The sequence below is a fragment of the Pavona decussata genome, unplaced genomic scaffold, assembly GCF_977016875.1.
Source record: "Pavona decussata unplaced genomic scaffold, jaPavDecu1.1 SCAFFOLD_214, whole genome shotgun sequence".
NCBI lineage: Eukaryota > Metazoa > Cnidaria > Anthozoa > Scleractinia > Agariciidae > Pavona > Pavona decussata.
This window is the reverse complement of record NW_028145619.1, coordinates 2435001-2451374: the sequence shown is the minus strand read 5'-3', so window position 1 is coordinate 2451374 and position 16374 is coordinate 2435001. Positions and strand designations below refer to the sequence as shown.

Here is a 16374-nt window from a genome sequence, read left to right as displayed (position 1 = left end):
TCCCGTAACTCAGTGAAAACTTCACTTCAGCTCAACTACCCCAAATCTGCTCATGAACTACATTAACAATATTAACCAACAATAACAACTCTAAAGCAGTTCTGATGGTGCTGAAGTGTTCATGGGTATTTGTTTAAAGCGATAAAGATCTCAGTGTTGCGATAGTTCGTCTTCCGAGAAAAAAAAACATCTCATCTCAGCACACAATGTTTCCAGGAATAACCGTTCTAGGCTTTTCTGTAACGTTAGTTTTATTACTAGATAATGATTTTATTCTCATATTTCCAGTATATATGTAATTGGCTCTTCGGTTTGAACGACATTTACTTGGGAAAACTTTTTCGTATTAACTTGACACTCTGTGAGGCGTAGCTAAAGTCCCCTTTCAAGAAAACTTTGAAGGTGAGTAACACGTGCTTTTTTATGGTTTGCAAATAAATAACTTTTTCCACAGTAAAGGACTATTTGAATGGTAAAAAATATGTAAATGCAGCGTCAGATTTTCAGATAAGTTATTTGCAGCTTGTTTTTACAACGCATCTTAAACGATTTTCGATTGGAGCAAACCTGAACGCTGTTTCCATGTGGTCGATCGATGACAGTGAAACGCAAAGTTGGCAGCGATCACATGAAAATCAGTTTAAGCAAATGTTGGCGTTGGTGGAAAGAACTGCAATTGTCGAAAGATTCAGTGTTAGTCCTTGCATCATGAAACAGTTTTTGTTTGTATTTTTCCCACCGCCTGAGAGCCGCACATGAACCGGCCATCCAGCCGAGATGGAAACTTTACTTAAATTGGACTGGGCTCATGTGAAACTAGGATTGTGGAGTGGTGTGGCATTTTTTTTTTTATTTATTTATTTTCATTTATAACCCTAAACTTCTCTCAGCCCAACCCTTGGCACACCCTCTTGGTTAAACACTCCACTGGCTCGAGGGCCCCCTTACACAAGGCAACTTTACTGACATCTTGCTACACAATTATAATGAAACCAGCATTGCACCGGAATTGCTAAAAACAAGTATCATGCCACATGGTTATGAAAAGTAACAAAAAGAAGAAGACAGTCTGCCTTTCACCAACTCAGCAAGAAATTGTTGTTGCAAGGCAAATAAAGGGCGCAGCGAAAAATCCGTATGAACAGAACCTTAACACCATCGATTAACAGCCACATTTAAGATTGACCATTCTTTCTTTGTGTGCGTTTTTAGGTAACAACCATGGAAGAAGTAACGAAAGATTTGCTTCTTGCCACAACAAAGGGCAAGTCGGATCTGGCAAAAGCCTTGATGACTGGCAATAAAAGAAGAATTGAAGAGGTAAGAAGAAAGGTACCTTAAAACTAAACAATGAGTTGTGAAATAAATGTGATGTTATGTTTGCTAATTTCAAGCTAATGGTAAAGAAAAGTCTAAGTCAAAACTGACGGGCCGAAAATCTTTTGGAAGAATCTTTGTTCATTAGCAATTAAACTCAAGTCAAAGTTTGCGTTAATCCAGGATTAGCTTAATCGGGCTTTGAACAACTGGGCCCTGGTGAGTAAATAATAAATGGTTCATTTTTGCAGTCAGTGACGCAGGCATACTCGGAAAAAGAAAATCCGAGTTCTCCCAACGAGGTTACTCGTAGATGTGAATTCAAAAGTTATAAAATAGACGCTGAAAGATAATTTCAAACCGACGTTTCGGCAATGCTGCCTTCTTCAGGGTACAAAAACTATACCGCTGAAAAGTTCGTTAAATTTACTAAAAGCGCGCGTGCGTGCAACATACGTGCTGGCGCACTCCGGCGCGCGAGGAAGTAAAAAACGAATTCAAGCAAAACTAAAGTCCTGATTCATGCCACTCGGACTAACAATTCCATATTTGAAAATGAACCGCATCTCCTGCTTCTTTCGGTATTGTTGGTTGGCTAGGCCTGCCCTCAAAACTGCAACCTTTAGATCTTCGAGTGTGTGGTTCTCTTGGTTGAAATGGGCGGGTACAGGAAGGTCATTTCTCCCATTGATGACATCCCTGCGGTGTTCTCTGATTCTGTCCGCCAACCTACTACCAGTCTCTCCGATATAAACTGTTGATGGACATTTGGTATATGTCAAACAGTAAACCACGTTGTCCGTGACGCAGGAATAATGCCCTGTGACATTAATCTGCCCTTTGGGTGTTGTTATTGTGGGAGACAGATCGACGTGGGGACATGTACGGCAAACGGTCCCGTTACAAGGGAGGTTACTCGTAACACGAGTAAAGTTTGAGCCCGAGTCAAGTTTGAGTCATGATCCAACTTTTACTTTTTTTCGTTTTTCTTATATTTTTTTTGCTGTCTTCTTGTCCTCGATTGTGATTCTTGCTTTCATAATGTGCCAACTGCTGTTTCAGGCATTGATACGAACGAGATATTTCCTTGTTAATGCGCGTTCATTGTTTATAGCAAATTAACCCCATTTCTCATTCATTCTTGCCATTTATAATTTTCTTGAAAGGGCGTATCCAGTGTCGTTGGTGACGAAAGCTTTAGTCACTATATATTTTTTTTAATGCCTGCTTGTTTTAAAATATCAAAAGAAAAGTCGCCCTTTACACTGCCGCTAAGATGGCGCTCAGAGAGGCACTGAATAATAATTACTTTATCATGACCCGTTTTTTAAGGCCGTGAAAATAACAAATATCTAGTTCAGGTGTATGCACCTGCAGGTATTAATCTTCTTAGGAAATAACTGACCGTAAAGGGCCGGAACGGTCGCATATCTTTCTATAGCGGCTGAAAGTCGCAGCGCGCAGCGGAAATGGCTTGAGCGATCGATAATGAAAATAGATCCCTGTTTCAATGTTTCCCATTCATTCAGTTCAAAGTGTCCGTTGACAATCTGTGTTGTTTAACAAATCAATTACTAGTTGAACAAGCAATGAAACACTAATTATTACATTGCATCAAGCCACCCCATACCGTGCAGCAACATTTTGATTGAAAGAAATAAAGCTTTAATCAGTGGTAAGGGAACTGCAAGTTTCTAATGTTCCGTTTATCTACGATATCCTCACGTAACTGGAAACTTATTTTCATCAACTCCAATATGTATCACTTGAATGCGGTCACTACCTACTGGCAAAATATTTCTTTGGAGGTGAGGCCGCATACGTGTCTTAGTGACAGCACAAATTAACTTACATTTTATTTTGCTGAAATTGCAGTGCAGAAGAAAATTGGAAGACAAGAGAAATGAATGGGCAAGGGCAGAGCCGATTACACAACATGAAGCTTGCGATGAAGAGGATTATGACGTTGAGTATTTTTTGCCTGGCAGCAGAGATTCAGATGATCTTTGTTCTCAGGAGGTGGTAATTAGCACTGGCTGGACTCCCAGTAACAGTGACGCCGGCGAAACACTTAAAAATGCTAATGTAGAAGTTGATAACAACAATAGTGAGTTTACAAAAGAGAAGGAATCTAGCCAGGAATCCCACAAAAACAGTAATATAAAGGAAAATAAGAAATCCAATCCGACAACTGAGAACGACAGTGCTGTTAAAGGAAAGAAAAAGTCTCGTCAGGTGTCTTTTAAACCCAGAAAAAAGCGTATTTGCCCTTTAAAAGGATGTAAGTCGCGGGTTGTTGATCTTCCTCGCCATTTGAGAGATGTTCATACTGTAAGTGGGCACGCAATAAAGCTCAAAAAGCGACATCCCATTTGATAATAAGAAAAGGATTTTCTTCAGAGGTCGTGGAAAACGGAAAAGCAAAAAGTGGAAAGATTATCATCACCACCGTAAGTGTCCTATTCCAGGCTGTTGCTCAGTAGTAAAGCGGTTGTCCCACCATTTAAAACAAGTACACAAGGGAATAAAGAAGGGCTCCTTGGAATACAAAGCAGCATTGAAGGAAGCTCGACCAATAAAACCGTGGCGATCGTCAGCACGAGTTTCAAAAACAGTTGACGAAGCTGAGAAAAGGCTCAGTAACCAAAGTGACAGTGACAGTGCAGCAAGAATTAGTGTTCAAGAAGACAGTGGAGAAGTTAGCGGAGAAGAGGGGTCAGAGAGTAGCGGTGATACTACTGATAACTGTGGCTATGAAGGCAAATCTGACAGTGAATCACAAGTGAAGGTGGAAGCGCTGGCACTGCGGAAACTAGCAAGGGAGTTTTTTGTTCTTTCGCTAGCTGGCTGCAGACAGCTGATGGTGGAAGGAAGCCTGAGAAGATATCAAAGCAACATGCTTCACAGTTAGACAAGATGCTAGGTGTTATTGATCCGGAGGAAGATGTGGCGTCACTATTTGACAAGAAACTTATTCGCGACACGTTCTAAAAAAAAAACATGCAGAAAATACCTTCAAGCCGGACACAATTAAATCATACCTGTTAAGTCTAAGATATTTCTGCAGTTTTCGCTTAACAGAGCGTCCTGAAGGCGTGAATGTGGACGATGCTACCATTACCTTAATCGACGAGAAGGCCCGCTTGTGGTCGTCATCTTACAAGAAAGATAGTCAACGCAGGCATCTAGAGAAACAGGATGAAGATCTTCCTAACTTGGTATCACCCGAAATGGTTGCCAAATTTGAACAGAGTGAAGCAACGCGAAGGGCAATCTCCCTCATCGGTCAACTTGGTGGGGCTCACAGCCTTCAAGTTAACCAAGCAGAGTACACACTAATTCGAGATTTCATCCTAACTCAAATAACAGTAGCGAATGCCCATAGATCGGGCGTGTTAGCCAACATGACCATGGGTGAGTTCAACAAAGCAAAGCAAAGTGAAGGAAATTACATCATTAGTGTGAAGAAGCACAAGACTGTAGACTCACATGGCCCTGCACGAGTGGTGCTGTCTCCTACGTTGTTTGGGTGCCAAAAACACCTTTTGCGAAATATAGCTCATATATGCCTAAAAATGCAGACTCCTCTATAAATTGTCAGAAACCTGATTCAAGACAATCTACTTGACAGACAACATTTTCAGATAGAAGCACCACGCATTCTGTAACGTTACAAAGTGCGTTATGCAACGAGAATAATTTAACATAGTAATGAGGTTTTTAAACTTGGAAAGGTAGCACAGCGTGGTAAGAAAACCTTTTGCGAAATATAACTCATATATGCCTAAAAATTCAGACTACTCTATAAATTGTCAGAAACATGATTCAAGACAATGTACTTGATAGATAACATTTTCAGATAGAGGCACCACGCATTCTGTAACGTTACACAGTGCGTTATGCAACGTGATAAAGTAGCCCTATGCAACGTTGCAAAGTGCCCTATCTAACGTGACAAAGGTGCCCTACTCAACGTTGTCAAAGTGCCCTAATGTGACTTTAGTGCCCTGAGGTTACAAAGGTGCCCTACCTATCGTGACCAAAGTGCCCTAATGCAACATAAGTGCCCTATTTTTCGTGACAAAAGTGCCCTTCAATCTACCTCTCTCTCTCTCTCTCTCTCTCTCTCTCTCTCTCTCTCTCTCTCTCTCTCTCTCTCTCTCTCTCCCTCTCGAAGCGCCTGAGGAGGAGGCTGTATTTGCGCCGTGACGGCTATTACGCAAGATGATCACCGCTCACAGGTTGAGCTTGGGCGGCCTGTGATTTTCCCAGAACATTTTCGTAGAGCCAGCAGGCATGAGATAGCTTTTATAAACGTAACGACATTTTTATAGTAAACATGTTTCGGGTGAAACTTCATCAATCCATGATCTTCAGTGAGTGTAAAATAAATATATCTTATTCGATGGTTTTACATATAATACGCGCGTATATTTTGCGAGTTAAAAATACGAGCAATGTGCTGAAATGTCCGCGGGTAAAACGCCTCATTGATATTGAGCTTGAAACGGGTGGAGGCGGAGTCTAAGATGGAAAAACAACCCCCAGAACATAATGCTCGGCATTTTTCTGAGCTATGAAGGTGCTGTACAATTAATATGGAAATTTTTGTCAGTCTAAAGGACGGTGCCTACTAATACCGAAGTATTTTTGTGCGGTTTATGACTATGAGGGAAAAGCAGATCTTAGCAAGGGCTATTGGAATCCAAAAAGAAAATTGGGGGTAACTACGCATTTTTCAGAGATAATTAAGCAACAATATCTCTATAAAGCGCCAAAATATAAAGTAATGTATGGGATTTTTTTCTAAATTAAAGCTTAATTTTCTCTGAAAAATGCACGGTTACCACCAATTTTCTTTTGAGATACCAAAGGCATTTGGTAAGTTCTACTTTCTCCGTATAGTTTTAAACCGCGCAAAAACATTCCTGTATTAGTAGGCACCACCCATAGGAAACCCGAGCATCTCGCGATGCGCAGAACGTATGCGCAGTAACAATAGTTAGGCACCGTCTTTAATTGGCTTTATTGGAATACGTGCAATTATTTGACACCCACTGGCGTTTTCTGGATTGATGAAGTTTCACCCAAAACAAGTTAACTATAAAAATGTCGTTACCTTTATAAAAGTTTTCTCATGCCTGATGGCTTTACGAAAATTTTGTAGGGAAATCAGTAATCTCGGAGCTGACATTCCGCTGTGCTCAACCGCCTGTCGTCTATATTCCACTGTCCTCAAAATTCCCTAGTCCTCACTATTCGATGATCCAAACTGCTGGGTAACCACCCGCTACACAATCGTCCATGATGGAGTGTTGTGTTGGATTGTTCGAGCGAGCGGCAAGATTTCTTTGTTTGCAGGTAAGACAGGCTGTTCAGTTTACTTTTAACCATAGCAGAGGTCCTCGGGTGGCAGTGTCAAACAAAGAGCACCTTTAAATATTGGAGAAAGTAGGGAAAACCTAAAACAGGTCACCATTGAAGCGTACACATGAGTAAGCTCCAGAGTTTGTTTGCCGTTAAAATTCGACAGAAAATTGAACAATTTTCTCTCAAAAACCTACAATAATTGCAACAAAGTCTGAAAGGCTCACCTGGTGTGCTCTGTTGTGTTTTCATGACTTGTCGGTTTATCTCTCAACGGCTGGTTCACATCAGCAGATCGATTGGTTAAGTATTCGCAAATTTGGTTTATAACCCGTCATTTGAGTAGTACACTTCAAAATCTTCCCTTAAATTCACTTGTAACTTGACATATGCTTACCTGCCTCACCATACGCCAACAAGGATAATTTTTTGTTCTTTCTGTGCAATTCATTCTTGAAAAAGTTTATTTATTGAGACAGGCCTTCGTTGAAAACAAAGTTGAATTCAAATCAGGCTCCATTTTTGGCGCAGAGAAGCCGTGTTGCTGAACTCATAGTCCTATCAACCTAAGCATCAGTAATAAAATTTGCCTGACAGGGGGAATCCACATGAAACCTCCCTATGAAGTGTAGGGAAAGAAACAGCTCTTGAGAATATGAACTGACTTTTTAAGTAACGTGAAAGCTACTTCTATAAATGCTTTTTTTGTTGCTACTGCCTTTCAGGCACATAGGCACTTTGTCACCACGTGCGTAAGTCCGTTGGGTAGCCAATTTTCAGATAATTTGTGTTTGGAACTGTTGAGAATCACAAAACAAACAAATAATTGTTGACTTTCTCTTGGTTTTACACAACTGATTTTATTATAAAATGGAGCACCTCAGGGATCGGTCCTCAATTTCCAAGATATATATTTTTTTCATTTTACAATAAAAGATAGTGCCTCCTTTTGCTACTGTGCATACGTTCTGCGTATCTCGCGATGGTCCGTGAAAGTTGGGTTTCTTAACAGCGGTGCCTGCTGAAACAGAGATATTTTTGTGTGGCTTATAACTAACGGGAAAAGCAGATCTTGGCAAGGGTTACTGGAATCCGAAAAGAAAATTAGGGGTAACCATGCATTTTTCAGAGATAATTAAGCTTCAATTTGTTAAAAATTCCATACATTGTTTTGTATCTTGGTGCTTTTTAGAATTATTGTTGCTTAATTACACTATCTCTTGAAAATGCTTGGTTACCCTCAATTTTTTTTTTGGATTCCAGTAACCTTGGTAAGAGTTGCTCTTCCCGCATAGTCATAAACCAAGCAAAAATACTTCGGAATTAGTAGGCACTGTCCTTAAGATACATCTCTGTGGAACTCAGAATATTTAACAATTATTCACCATAGTGGAGGTGAATAGTGATGGATATTTACAGAGCTGCAATGTAAATATCCATCACTTTCACCAACACTCAGGTGAATAATTGTTTTAGTATATACTACACAGCTGAATAACTAGTGGACTAAAAGATTATTTTATTTCTGACAATATACCGACAAATGGTATGAAATTTTAAAATATCACATGCCATGTGGTAAGCAATTTCTTATTGTAGAAAGTTCCGTCTCACTTTCTGGCAGACAAATAAAATTTTTGAAGACACTTGTTTAGTTCCTACATTGTCATTTCTTCAATTTTTCTGTGAAATTCGTCTTGTTGTTGAAACCATGCTAAAAAATATTAAAAGCTTCATTGTTTTCTTTGTAATTTTAGTGCTCAGCAGTTTGCGTAAACAAGGGATTGTATTTTCAAATTCGACTTAGAATACGAGGTTAAAAGGATTAAACAACGTACCATTTAGTGCCGTCAAACCAACCGTTGTTGCCATTTATGTATTTTTTTTAACACCCGCCTCGTTTATTGAAATAATTTCCTCTTAAGTAACTGTGGTGAAACAGGAAGCCATCTTGTTTCTCTTTGGCTGCTCGTAGGTGAATAGCACTTGGTTAATCACCTCCGAGCTAGCCGATCAGTATGCGTGAAAAGTACTATTCACTTGTGTGGTATATACTAAAAAGACATATCCTTGAAGAGTGATCAATTGCTGAAATAGAGGACATGGAGGTCTTAAAAGCGACGAAAATTCATTTTGCATTTGGATTTGAAAGAATCTAAATTTTGCTCAAAAATTGCTTTACCAAACCTTGGACTTCAAACAGATTATACAAGACCTGGGAAAATGCTGCAGTACAGTATTATTGATTTATTACACGGTGGCCATGTTGAGTCTCAGGAGAATAAAAAGCTTTGTTTTTGCACGGCAAGCCTTGCACTAAATTCGCGTCTGGCTGAGGCTTACCCTGCAAAAGCAAAGCCTTTTATTCTCCTGAGACTCAACATGGTGGCCAAGTGACAAAGGTGTATTACTTTGGGAGAAAATTTTAAAAAATATGCGGGGCATTCATGTACAATGGGAAAAAATGAGGCTGTTTATTAAGCCTTTTTGGCTTTCTTGTTAAATATTATTATTATTTTTTTAAATATGAATCAATTTAATGGACTAATTTGTGATTTTTCAAGTCACAAAGCTTGTGCAAGGTGTATGAAAGATGCAGGCTGACTGAATTAGCAGCAACATCCATACGAATTCTCATGTTATGCTTCGGTAACCTGTGGGCAAACATTCAGTGGAACAAAGTTGAGTGTATTCCTTTTTTGTCCGTGAATGAACTTTTTCCATGGAGGTAGGATAACATTTTTGGTAAATTTGGACTTTTGAAATGCAGTTGTACACCTACCTGGAAACTGTAAACTCTTGATGGCTAAACTACTGAATACAGAGCCACTTAAACCCATTAATGAAGCAGTCTGCAGTATATGGCAGAACTTGCAATTTAATGCATGCAAAGGCATTTTATTAGCTTGTACTGGGTGCATGGCTGCATGCAGGTTGCTACATTTCAGTATAAAAGCCCACTTGTAGATTGGATACCTTTATTGACTCCAGTCTGCATGTTCAGAAATCCTAAGAAATGTTAATGAAAAAGTTGTCTGAATCATACTCTGTACTGTTTGTTGTCACCATTTTGAGTTTCTATTCTTATAACATTTAATTGATTTAGAACTGTACTTTTTAGATATTTTTAGTGAGTGGTTCACCCACAGGTTACCCATTAAGCATAATATTTAGGGTACAAATCAATGTTGCTCTGCTGGCACTAAGGACACAAATGATGGATCAGAGAATTAACTCTAAACTGTTTGTTAAAGTGCTAAATGAACCCATGAAAATCCTACTGAGCAGTAGCCCAGGTAATCTTTGACCTCAGTGTCAATCAGAATGCAGGACCAATACAATGGTAACAGGCAATCACATCTGGAGGTCATGAGTTTCATTTCCACCAAGGTCAAATATTTTCTTTTTGGCCAAGAGCGGTCTCACATTTCCTCACTAGGGGTAATGCCCAGAAGTAATTTTGTGCATTCACTTAGCACTTTAACATACATTGTACACTACACAGTTAATTTTCTGTTCCATCACAAGCATAATATTTACATTGAATAAATATGAGAGTTTGTATGACATTTCTAAAACTGATAATTTGAACAGCAAAAACAACTGAAAGTACTAAATGAAGTTAATTAATAATATTATTGCATGTTGTTGCCGGATGTTACATCATTTGTAAGTCACAGCTGTTTGCGTTTGTTGTCATCATGTGATGTGGCAGTTAAATAATTTTATCTTTTGTTTATACCAGTCAAACATGCTGTGTTTTGAACATGCCATTAAATTAAATGAACAGGAATTTCTTCAGTCTCCACGATTTTCCATCTAGGAAGGAACTGGGTGTTTATGGCGTGTGCAGATAAGATATTTCAAAATCTTTTTCAGTCAAAGCTCTCTTAAGTGACCACCTCGGGAATTGGAAAAAGTGGTCGTTGCTAGACCTGGTCGCTCACAAAAATGCACTCTCGTAAGCGACCAAAAGCTGAAACAATAGAAGCTGGTCACTTACCAGAGCTTTTCTACCTCTGTCTCAGGGTAACACTCTTGATCCAGCCGTAAATCATCTTGAATTTTAAATTTGAGATCTTTATCTATGAACATTATCAGTCAGTGCTTTATTACTGTAAATGTGATCAAAAACTAACGTGTACCAGAATCTTTAAGTGGTCGCTAGCAAGAGCTTAAAACAAAGAAAAAGACCAGTTGGTAATTCCCTAAAGTGGTCGTGGTCGTTCACAAGAGCTTTTGATTACAGAGTTTAAGTGACAATTCAAATGGAGTTTCACAATGGTGGTAGTAACTAGAGATAGTCGCTTATGAGAGTGGTTGCAAGGAGAGCTTAGACTGTATTTCCTTTGATTGAGCAATCAAAATGCTCCATGGTTTCCTGTTCTTGACCGAAAATCTTTTCACCAAAATCTTTGTGTCAGTGTCAGGTGTTTCCTTTCCTTCCTCCCTGTCATTTTGTTTTTACTCCCTTTCTCTAGGAAAGTTAGAAGCCTCCTTCTCTTCTTGCTTTCAGTTTAAAATGGAATGACTATTATGTAGGCTAGTCTAGATACTCATAAAGAGCACTGTAACTGAAGCTGTTTTGTAGTGTGTTCGGAAAAATTTATCACATTTATTCCATAACTTGTACTTGTATGTAAACAGCAGAAAAGTTTTTGAAATAGTCCAGTAGGGCTTTATGGGTCTAGCAACTTGACGACATTCCTACCTCCTTGTCACTGAATGTAACCCCCAGGGGTGCTGACAGTGATTCTTTGATCTGTATACGTGTGCTGTTGCCATGACATTATAGCTGGATATGAACAAGCCGCAACTAACCTGTGATCAGGGCTTCTTTCATTTTAGCTGGTGAAACTATTCTGGAACAAATAGCAGTTCTGGTTCATGCCCTTTTTACAATTGCATACTTTTAATTGTATTAAGATTCTATAAACACAGCAGTAACATGACCAACCAGTCACGCCCAATCTTACCAACTTAATGCTTTGGAGCCGTTGTAAAGGCTTTAAATGCAAGATTTGTTTTTTGGGAGAAACAAACATACCAAAAATGCTGACTGCTGTCAGATTTATGTAGATTTTTGGGTTTATTCAGAAGGTGTTCATACTTTTAATTGTATTATAAAAATGACTTCAACAAATTCACTTCAAAAGGCCAAACCATAGACAATTAAACTAGATTGATTTGACAAACATCCTGCACTTACCGTAACATCATTTTCCTTATAATGTGCAATGTCAGTCATTGACATTCTACAAACACAGCGGTAACAAGACCAACCAGCCACGCCAAATCTTACCAACTTAATGCTTTGGAACCGTTATAAAGGCTTTAACTGCAAGATTTGTGTTTTTGGAGAAACAAACATAACAAAAATGCTGACTGCTGTCAGATTTATGTAGATTTTCGGGTTTATTCAGGAAGTGTTTTTTAATTTTCAGATATTAAACAGCAGTAAAGAGAGATGTCAAGAATGCTAAAAGGTTGCCGCTTGAATGCTTACAAATGCAAGCTGTGTGGCAAGTATGTTGAGAATGCAGCAGATCTAAGGATACACGAAAGAATCCATACTTGGAAGAAACCTTATCAATGCAAACAGTGTGGTAAGTCTTTTTGGGGTGCAGAAGTTCTAAGAAGACATAAAAGAGTTCATAATGGAGAGAAGCCTTATGAATGCAAACAGTGTGGCAAGTGTTTTACCCAAGCAGTAAATTTAAGAAGACATGAAAGAGTCCATAGTGGGGAGAAGCCTTATGAATGCAAACAGTGTGGCAAGCGTTTTACCCAAGCAGGAACTCTAAGGAGTCATAAAAGAATCCATACTGGAGAGAAGCCTCATAAATGTAAACAGTGTGGCAAGTGTTTTACTGCAGCGGCAAATTTAAGGAGACACGACAGAGTTCATACTGGAGAGAAGCCTTATGAATGCAAACAGTGTGGCAAGTGTTTTAGTGAAGGAGGAACTCTAAGGAAACACGAAAGCGTCCATACTGGAGAGAAGCCTTATGAATGCAAACAGTGTGGCAAGTTTTTTTGTCGAGCAGCGACCTTAAGGAGACACGAAAGTGTCCATACTGGAGACAGGCCTCATCAATGCAAGCTGTGTGGCAAGTGTGTTGAGAATGCAGCAGATCTAAGGATACACGAAAGAATCCATACTTGGAAGAAACCTTATCAATGCAAACAGTGTGGTAAGTCTTTTTGGGGTGCAGAAGTTCTAAGAAGACATAAAAGAGTTCATACTGGAGAGAAGCCTTATGAATGCAAACAGTGTGGCAAGTGTTTTACCCAAGCAGTACATTTAAGAAGACATGAAAGAGTCCATAGTGGGGAGAAGCCTTATGAATGCAAACAGTGTGGCAAGCGTTTTACCCAAGCAGGAACTCTAAGGAGTCATAAAAGAATCCATACTGGAGAGAAGCCTCATAAATGTAAACAGTGTGGCAAGTGTTTTACTGCAGCAGGAAATTTAAGGAGACACGACAGAGTCCATACTGGAGAGAAGCCTTATGAATGCAAACAGTGTGGCAAGTGTTTTAGTGAAGGAGGAACTCTAAGGAAACACGAAAGCGTCCATACTGGAGAGAAGCCTTATGAATGCAAACAGTGTGGCAAGTTTTTTTGTCGAGCAGCGACCTTAAGGAGACACGAAAGTGTCCATACTGGAGACAGGCCTCATCAATGCAAGCAGTGTGGCAAGTGTTTTAGTTTATCAGGAGACCTAAGGAGACATGAAAGAGTCCATACTGGAGAGAAGCCTTATGAATGCAAACAGTGTGGCAAGTGTTTTAGTCTAGCAGGAACTCTAAGGAGACATGAAAAAGCCCATATTGGAGAGAATCCTTATGAATGCAAACTTGTGTTGGCAAGAGTTTTAGCGCAGCTAGACATCTGACGAGACACGTAAACTTTCATACTAGGCAGAGGCCGGATGGTTGCAAACAGTGTAACACGTTTTGTATCCCACAAGGATGCTGCAGATTGTATTCATGATAACACGTTTAGATAAACGTTTACTTTGGACCCGTTGGATAAGGCCGGAGTCTGGTCATGTTGAGAGTCCATACTGGAGAGAGGCCTTATGAATGCAAACAGTGTGGCAAGTGTGTTAGTCGAGCAGGAGACCTAAGGAAACATGAAAGAGTCCATACTGGAGAGAAGCCCTATGAATGCAAACAGTGTGGCAAATGTGTTTGTCGAGCAGGAAACGTTAAGAGATATGAAAGACTCCATACTGGAGAGAAGCCCTATTAATGCAAACAGTGTGGCAAATGTGTTAGTCGAGCAGGAAACCTTAAGAGACATGAAAGACTCCGTACTGGAGAGAAGCCCTATGAATGCAAACAGTGTGGCAAGTGTTTTAGCCAAGCAGGACACTTAAGCCGCCGTTACACGTTGAAACTTTTAGCTGAAACTTGTGTGCAATGGCAAACGAGACCAGTTTCACGAAGTGGTGTTACACGGCGAAACTCTTGTTTTTTCACCACTGCGACCGTTGCGAGCCGTTGCAAAAGTAGAAAGCGGTTCTACTTTTCGTGAAACTTGTCTCGCAACGGAAGTTCGAAAAAATTTCACGAAACCGACCATGTTACACGGTGCAACGTCTGCTGAAACTTGTTTCGCAGCGCCGTTGCACACAAATTTCAGCTAAAAGTTTCAACGTGTAACGGCGGCTTTAAGGAGACATAAAAGAGTCCATACTGGAGAGAAGCCTTATGAATGCAAACGGTGTGGCAAGTGTGTTAGTCGAGCAGGAGAGCTAAGGAGACATGAAAGAATCCATACTGGAGAGAAGCCTTATGAATGTAAACAATGTGGCAAGTGTTTTTGTCAAGGAGGGACCTTGAGGAAACATGAAAGTATCCATACTGGTGAAAGGCCTCATGAATGCAAACAGTGTGGCGAGTATTTTACTGAAGCGGGAAATTTAACGAGACATGAAAGAGTCCATTTTGGAGAGAATCCTTATGAATGTTGGGAAGAGTTTTAGCGCTTGTGAGGAGACACATAAACTTTCATACTGGAGAGACGTTATTGTTGCAAATAGTGTAACACGTTTTATAGCCCACAAGGATACTGCAGATTGTATTTATGATAACACGTGTAGATAAACGTACACTTTGCACCCGTTGGATGAAGCCAGAGTCTGGTCATGTTGAAAATCACATCTGTAGGATTTGTCAGGAGGCGTTGAGTAGTGAGGCGCTACTTCTTGGTCACTATGAAAATTACATGATAATTGATTGAGTGAACTTGAAGTGTACTGTCTCTTCTTGTATCATCGTATGTGGTTGTGCGATATTCCATACGTTATGAGTTAAAACTCACAAAATGCAAACATTCCAGTAGCATCTTAAAATGTAAGAACGTTCTCCCGCTTAAGAGTAACTGTTTTAAAACATAAGCTTTCGGCTACGAGACTGCAGTCGTTAACGAATGCGTTATAATCCTGATTATTCGTCCAGTAGCGGTTATGCCAACTTACAGTCAATTCACGTCAGGCGTGAACGATATTCTTGAAATTTGAATGGAGTTTTGAAATTTACTTTTCAGTTTTGAAAATCGCCAACGAGATTTCAGAGTTTCCATATAAATTTCCCTAGTTTATTGACGGTATTAAGCTATGAATTTTTCTTGACATTACAGCATTAAGTATTTCAAGAATGACAATTGTCTCCCAAGTATTTTGAATCTTTAAAGTCCACCATTCCATTCACACGACGGAAATTACAAAGAGAAATTTGATTGTTCATTTCATTCTCTGAAATACTGGTCACGCGTGACGTGGATTGACTGTAATTGGCACCCATTGAATGTAATCACCTTATTACAGACGGTTGTGTTTGTCCACCCACTCAATATAGACACCCTCCTGATATAAACACAGGTTGCCGTCCCCTTGATGGACACCCACAGCAACAGAAAAGGTGTCCTTGCTCTTTAATGGGTTTGTTTGTATAACGTGAGCTGGATCGTTTTACAGTTTAGATATTGGTCAGGAACAAGAAAATTTGATGTAGTCATGAAGTGTTGCTAGTCAGGTTGAACCTGTAAAGCTGGGTTCCACTTTGGCTACAATGTTCATCAACAGCAAATGGAAGGTCTACTTGGTAGGGATGTAAGGTTCTAAAATCTTGCACGGAACTGTGTTTTACTTACATATACAGCCGTTTCGACAAAGGTTGTCCAAAAAAAGCTTATGCAACAGGGGTCAAAATAACGGCCGAACATCGGACAATGTCCGGTCAAAATGTCAATTTGTCTGGACACAATTTCGGTTGGGAGGTCATTTTGACCGGTCACGTATATGTCTTTCAAATAAATAACTAGAAAAATATATTTCCGTAAATGCTCAGAATCCATATTGCCCGTCATCTCAAGTCTACGCTGTGCGGTCGAGGCATTATGGATTCTAAGCTTTTATTGAAATTTATTGGGTATTTCTTAGACTAGCTTTCGGCTTTGTCGCGTACGGTTTTACGATTTTTTGGACAACGTTTGTCGAAACAGATGTATTAGTTTACGCTTTTAGCAGGCCTAAGAAGGCTGTTATACCTTAAGCCGCCGTTACACGTTGAAACTTTTAGCTGAAGCTTGTGTGCAACGGCGCTGCGAAACAAATTTCAGCAGACGTTGCACCTTGTAACATGGTCGGTTTCGTGAAACGGTCGCAGTGGTGAAAAAGTA

At 39.7% G+C, this 16374-nt stretch overlaps 1 protein-coding gene and 1 pseudogene across 2 annotated transcripts; both read left to right on the top strand.

The window, feature by feature from the left end:
• Positions 1–385: 385 nt before the first annotated feature.
• LOC146460227 (uncharacterized) lies at positions 386–5006 on the top strand (annotated as a pseudogene). The gene is made up of 2 exons (XR_014857709.1): positions 386–1320; positions 3193–5006. The product of XR_014857709.1 is annotated as an uncharacterized LOC146460227 (transcript).
• A 1622-nt stretch (positions 5007–6628) lies between these two features.
• On the top strand, positions 6629–14476 carry LOC146460226 (uncharacterized). The gene is made up of 2 exons (XM_085088506.1): positions 6629–6678; positions 12129–14476. Exon 2 carries the CDS (start codon positions 12152–12154, stop codon positions 13580–13582), a length of 1431 nt encoding a protein of 476 aa, XP_084944632.1. The 5' UTR covers positions 6629–6678; positions 12129–12151; the 3' UTR covers positions 13583–14476.
• Positions 14477–16374: the final 1898 nt, after the last annotated feature.

Bases quoted from the DNA above. Each gene is read 5' to 3' on its own strand.
- LOC146460226 (XM_085088506.1), top strand. From the start codon at position 12,152: ATGTCAAGAATGCTAAAAGGTTGCCGCTTGAATGCTTACAAATGCAAG.